The sequence below is a fragment of the Pan troglodytes genome, chromosome 14, assembly GCF_028858775.2.
Source record: "Pan troglodytes isolate AG18354 chromosome 14, NHGRI_mPanTro3-v2.0_pri, whole genome shotgun sequence".
Classification (NCBI taxonomy): domain Eukaryota; kingdom Metazoa; phylum Chordata; class Mammalia; order Primates; family Hominidae; genus Pan; species Pan troglodytes.
Genome location: NC_072412.2, coordinates 44794939 through 44801806, shown reverse-complemented (window position 1 = coordinate 44801806; position 6868 = coordinate 44794939). Strand labels below are relative to the sequence as shown.

The window sequence follows — 6868 nt, the reverse complement described above, 5'->3', positions numbered from 1 at the left end:
CCAATCACATTTCTGCATGGCCGTTCATTCTGCATTAAATCCAAGCATAAAAATGAACAGATTTCCTTGGATCTTTGGGTTTTCATTTCTAAAAGCTCCCATGTCATGTAAAACTTCGATGAAAGAAATTTGTTACCCTTTTCTCTTGTTACCCATCTTTTGTCATAGTATTGGCCGTGACTCTTATGATAGGTGAGGAAAGGTATCACACCTCTTCACTCCTACAAGTTCAGTGTATTTCTGAGTTTGGCTCTCAGCTTTAATTTTATTCCCTGCTTTGCCTAACGGAAATTTATTCTTCAGTTTTAAGCCAAACTATTTCTCCTCAGACTGTTTCCTGTCATAAACTCATGTCTCACCCTGCCCTTCTTTTTATCACTTGTCACATCTGTTATTTTAATTGTTTAACTTCCGTCTTTCCTAAGACAGGCATCAGCTGAGCACAGTGCCTGTTTAATTCATAGGCACATTCCTAAAACCTTGCACTATGCCTAGCACATACTAGGCACTCGAACGTCTTGGAGGAATGAATGAATGAACGATTTATAGCACACTGTTAGCAAACTTTCAAAACGAAACATCCAGAGACACCTAATATACGGAACATTTTATTTGGAAAGATTTCGAGCATCATTCTCTTTTCATTTTTTATTAAGGCAGTAACATTCTTTCTTCCTGGAGGCGGAGGGGGGAAATCATCTGAGGCTACAGTAAGTTCAATCTGAAGTCAAAACCAACCAATTTGTATTCAGAAGCAGCAAAAATATTGGTTATGGGCTGGGAGGAGCCACATGTTGGCTTTCTGAGTCCACTGCCAAGGAACAGATCCAGAGCAATGCATTTCAATTGCTTTGAAAAATGGCTAAGTTCCATTACATACCACCACTAAAGAAGATACCTCATTGATGGAGCTTTTCACCATGATAGAGGGCGTCTAGCGTTGGTTCACAACGGCCTGTTGCTTTTTAGCCTTCAGTTGGTTTAGGGGGAAATTGCTCAACCTATGAGAGCTGCTCAAATTCATACTGTTCTGGTTTTGCTTTGGAATTCTTTGTCCAGTAAATTAGCTCTTCATAACGCAGTTCCGCCATTTCTTATCCAGTATAGATTCATTCTACCCTTGACAGCTGGCTAGGTGTGTGTGTATGTGAGTAGGGGTGCTATTGATTGGCACATATTGTCCCCCCTGGAGTTTAGGGGTGGCAGAAAGCTTTTATAGTACCAAAAAACTAAACATTGATAATATGGCCTGACAACAATCAGATATGCTAAGCTCTAGAAGCAAAAGCAAGGTAGGATTGCCTCCAAATGTTGACAGGTATTAGCCATACCACAGCAACTAGATCTAATGTGAGGGCTAAATGCCTGGAGAGGCAGAACCCTAAAGGATGCTTAGTTATAGCTCCATGCTGCCCCCGAGTGGCTTGATGCTCCATTACACCCTCCTTGGATCCAACCTTCCATTAAGAGTGAAGGCTCTAGAGGGCAGAGTATTCAAGATGTTAGATCTGGTCCAAGCCCAAATTCTAGAGTTAAAAGCAGAGGGGTTCTTAGTGGCTGAAAAAAAACAAAACCTGATGACATTTGGGACTCCAGTTTTGAGGAAAGGCTCTGATGATGAGGCTTACTTCTGCAGGCTACCAGAGACTCCTGAGACTTCAACAGCTTGACTGATTTATCAGACACTCCAAGTGGCCCAGAGACAAGGATGGCCAGAGGAGATGGGCCCCCCAGAAGGCATGGTTCCAAAAGTGTGAGGAGCAAAGTCATGGGAGGCAGGGTAGGAAGAGGGGACAGAAAGAGGGGCTTGCAACAGATCAAATGCTGACCTCCAGGAACAGGGTTTAGGGCAGGTGTGATGATTCCCCTCCTGGCCCTCATCTTGAACAAAGAAAAGGGAAGCCACATGAAGCTGGTTTGAAAGGTTATATCAAAATTAATACCACTGCAGCTTCTATCCTTGGCTAACAGCAAAAGCGAGAAGGGTACCTGGAAAATAACTTCTTTCTTTTCCTCTAGATTTTTGAAGAAGCAAATAAATCAAGAATAGAAACCTATATATAGGAGGTTGGGCCTCCTGCAAAGAATGAAGCACTTTTTTGTTAAATACAGGAGAGGCTACTTGGCTGCACTAATATGTGCTTTTTGGAATCTTATAGAGTGTCACCAAGTTGAACTTCGGAATGGCTTGAATCATCCCGGGAGCATCTGTGCCGGGCAGTCAGGAGTGAGGGCACCGCCTCCCACCCAGCCCCATTGGGCCTCACACCCTCTTCATTCCTTTCCCCATGAGGCAGGCAAACACGGTCATGACCATTTTGGGGTTCACTTCAACCAGGTCTTCTGGCAGGGCATACACTCTTGCTCCAATTTTTCGGGCCATAGAGATGGCATATCTAAAAGGGAGAGAAGAGGAAAAATAAGGAGAGCCTGAGAAACACAACACGAATGGGACCCTGGAGGGTCACAGTCACAGTCGTTCCATAGTCAGGACAGAACTCACTCCTGCAGTGGCTGGAGTCAGTCACCAGCATCCTCACACTTTTGTGGACAAATTTTGGCTCAACCAAAGCTTCTAACAAAGCATCAGACTTGCTGGCTAGTCTCGTGATCATTATCGAGTGTATTATTTGTCCTTGGAGACCTCTTCAGCTCCTGCCTTTTTTTAAAGTTAAGTCTTTTTTTTTTTTGTAGAGACAGGGGTCTCACTATGTTGCCCAGGCTGGGCTTGAACTCCTGGCCTCAAGAGAACCTCTTGCCTCAGCCTCCCAAAGCACTGGGATTACAGGTGTGAGCCACTACAGCACATGCTGCCACTTTTGATACCTACACCAGTATTCTCTTGGGCTACATAGCAGCATAGCAGAAAGAGTCACAGAACTGAATAAAAATGTGTGCTAGGAAAAGTTTGCAGACTACATTTCAACTACAGTAACATTTTTACAAGGAACAAAAGAGGAAAAATGTATAATATCCTGAACTTGGCCAGGCGCGGTGGCTCACACCTGTAATCCCAACACTTCGGGTGGCCGAGGTGGGTGGATCACGAGGTCAGGAGATCGAGACCATCCTGGCCAATATGGTGAAACCCCATCTCTACTAAAAATACAAAAAATTAGCCAGGCGTGGTGGCATGCGCTTGTAGTCCCAGCTACTCAGGAGGCTGAGGCAGGAGAATCGCTTGAACCCGGGAGGCGGAGGCTGCAGTGAGCCAAGATCGTGCCACTGTAGTCCAGCCTGGGCAACAAAGTGAGACTCCGTCTAAAAAAAAAAAAAAATCCTAGCCTTACACATCAATTTTTTTATTCTTTGTTCCATTCCAATTCTTGCCCACATATATTCGTACTTATTTATGGTACTATAATATAGAGTGGCCAGAGATTTATATTCCATATTTTCACAAAGAATGATAATAGCTGCATCAGAACATTTTTGCTCTATTTGTAGATATATGAAGATAAATTTTATTAATTGTAATTTATTTTCAAATGAGCCCACACTACTACCTGGCAGTTCTTTTATTCACCTCGTTTATTATCTAGTGACCTCTTACTATGGTTACACCAGACACTCTTCACTCTACCCAAGCCCACATTGACTACCTCCTGCTCTCCTAAAATTACTTTACTTTTACTTTATTGATCAAATTAAATTAAGAGCATCAGGCATGAGTAGTCCCATTTTTTCTCCTTGTCTCTCTCTCAATAACTTCTTCCATATTAATTACTAACAAAGTAAAATTAATTTTTCCCCATTATAAAACACAGAGGGAAAATGGTCTGAAAATTAGAAGGGAGCTTCAAACAAAATCACACACAATCTTGCCACCATGACATAACCATTCTTCGCATTTTGTGTAATTTCTTTCACCCCTTTTTCTAAGTAATTTTGTATCTCGCCCTCACAGGAGAGTGCTTAGGGGTCTGGGCTCTGAAGTTGGACTTTGAATCTCAGCTGCACAACTGAAAAACTGTGTGGCCTTGGCAAGTTTCTTAAACCTAATCACACTCCCCTTGAACATCTGGGCTGAAGGCTTTTTACAATTTCTGGGTCTTCATATGTGTTTTTCCTTCTGCCTGGAACATTTTTCCTCTCTCCTTCACCTGTCTACTTCCTTCTTACTTGTCTTTTCAATTGAGCTCAGCTGAGCTGCTATTTGCTCTAAAGAGCTCTAGTCTCCTTCCTATCCCTTCAGGGATGCCTCATACTGTCCCTTCCACACCTCTCATCACAATCTATTGTAATTTTAGTTTAATTATTTATTTCTCTCCATTAAATTGTGTTAAACTTCGGCATCCCGAGAGCACAGGTTCCCACTTTCTCAAACTGGGAACAGAGAGAAGGGCTCTGTTGGGATTATAAAGCAGGGATGCCAGGCACTAGATACTTGTATCTTCTAGACCTGTGGTATGAGCTGAATTGTGTCTCTTCGAAATTCATATGCTGAAGTCTTAACCCCCAGCACCTCAGAGTATGACCCTAGTTGGAAAGAGGGTTGCTGCAGATGTAAGTAGTTAAGACGAGGTCATGCTGGAGTTGGGTGGGACCTTAATCCAGTAGGACTGGTGTCTTTCTAAGAAAAGAAGTGTCGCAGAGAAACACAAAGGGGGAAGACAGCCGTGTGAAGTCACAGACACGCAAGAAGAATGCCATGTGAAGATGGAGGCAGAGATTGGCATGGGGCAGATTCTCCCTCAGAAGAAACCAATCCTGCCAACATCTTGATTGCAAACCTCTAGCTCCTATAACTGTGAGAGAAGACACTTCTGCTGCCCAGTTTGTGCAGTACTTTGTTGTGGCAGCCCAAGGAAACTAACGGAATCTGATCTGAGAAAAGCACCTGTCTGGAGCAGATGTTCATTAACTTTTTTTTTGCAAAAGACTGGATGGTAAACATCTTAGGCTTTGTTGCAACTATGCAACTCTGCTGTTATAGCAGGGAAGCAGCTATAAACAAGATGCAAATGAATAGGCTCTGTTTCAATAAAACTTTATTTAGAAAAGCAGACAACAGGGCAGATCTGGCTCAGAAACTGTAATATGCTGATACTCACTCTAGAGGAATCATTTGGCAGGTGACCTGAATGGTGAAACACAAGACAGTGGCTTTCACACTGGCAAAGGCTCTGCTGTGGAACCCTACCCCTGTGCATTCTTATCCATGAATATTCATGAATGGAGCATCTGGTTAGGAAATTGGTTTTATGAAACTATAGGCTTGCTTATCAATTACAAGAATACTCTCATTATTGGGTTTTTTTTTTTTTTTTGTCTTGCTCCCATTCTGGCACTAGGAGCTTTAAACTACTATTGTACCATATCCAAAACAGTGATGATGAGACTGCAGAAAGTCATGAGAAGGAAAAGCATGGATAGTGAAAATGAAATGTTTGTATAAAGGCATGAGCATTAGACTTTACAACCATCCAGCTGCCAGTTGGGTCCTTCCCTCCCAATTTGAGGTTTATTTTTATTTACGTACTTTGCATTGTTGAGTTTCTCATCATCATTCAGATTTTCTGTCTTCAGAAGGTCATAGTTAATGGAACCTGGTTGGATGGCATCGATGAGGTCCAGAACAGGCAGACTTGTACTAATCTTCGGGTCCTACGCAGAGACAAAGGGAGGGTTTCATCAACGTGTCCCAAAGTTACTCCCATTCAGCTCAAAGGAAGTGGGTGGCTTTTTCTTCCTAAATATATAATATATACAGCCTGGTCTTGGAAATGCAGCAGTATTCCACATAGTGTTTCAAATAAACTGTAGTTTCTGTAGGAGCATCAGTAACTTCCCAGAAAACCCACCGTCTACCAACAGCAGGTAGTCATTCTCAAATAATAAATGGAAGGAAGTTAGCACAACTAGAGAAAGACGTAAAGTTAAAATAGTGGATTGTGTCAAGCACATGAAAAAATGCAAAAATGCTCGGCATCACTAATCATCACAGAAATGAGGACCAAAACCACAATGAGATACCACTGCACACCATTCAGAAGGGCTATTACTAAAAAGTCAAAAAATAACAGATGCTAGTGAGGTTGTGGAGAAAAGGGAATGATTACACACTGTTGGTGGGAATGTAAACTAGTTCAGCCCCTGCGGAAAGCAGTTTGGAGTTTTCTCAAAGAACTAAAAATAAAATTACCATTTGAACCAGCAATCCCAATATTGGGTACATACTCAAAGGAAAATAAATTTTTCTTCCAAAAAGACACCTGCATGCTTGTGTTCATCGCAGCACTATTCATAATAGCAAAGATATGGAATCAACCTAGGTGCCCATCAACGATGAACTAGATAGAGAAAATGTGGTACATATACACCATGGAATACTATGCAGCCACAAAAGAGAATAAAATCATGTTATTTGCAGCAACATGGATGCAGCTGGAGGCCATTATCCTAAGTGAATTAATACAGTAACAGAAAACCAAATACTGCATCTATTCACTTACAAGAGGAAGCTAAACATTGAGTATGTATGGACATAAAGGTAGGAACAATAGACATTGATAAACACAAGCGGGGGAGGGTGGAAGTGGGTTAAAGGTGAAAAACTACCTGTTCAGCACTATGCTCACTATTTGGGTGACTGGTTCAATGGAAGCCCAAACCTCAGCATCACACAATATACCCTTGTAACAAACCTGCAAATGTACTCTCTGAATCTTTTTTTTTTTTAAAGAGTGGGTTGTGTTCATTTTTAAAAGGGCTTCACATAAAAGGAATGTGGGGCTAGTATGACATTTCTTTCAGTACATTATGTGGCCTCTTTTACTTAATCAATTCTGCAACAACTTGCTAAGAAGACAGGAGAAAATGAGCCCCGAGTGTTACAAGGAGCAAAAGAATTGCCAAACCTTTCTAA

General features: G+C 41.9%; 1 protein-coding gene across 11 annotated transcripts in view; it reads right to left on the bottom strand.

Moving 5' to 3' along the window:
- Positions 1 to 592: 592 nt before the first annotated feature.
- LCP1 (lymphocyte cytosolic protein 1) overlaps positions 593 to 6868 on the bottom strand; it is an 86006-nt gene continuing 79730 nt past the window's right edge. For all 11 annotated transcript variants that reach the window (XM_054665285.2, XM_054665282.2, XM_009440614.4 and 8 more), the window contains 2 exons: positions 5483 to 5607; positions 593 to 2396 (listed from right to left, as the gene is read on the bottom strand). In XM_054665285.2, coding sequence (XP_054521260.1) covers positions 2264 to 2396; positions 5483 to 5607 — 258 coding nt within the window. In that variant the 3' untranslated portion in view covers positions 593 to 2263. The remainder of the gene's footprint in view (positions 2397 to 5482; positions 5608 to 6868) is intronic.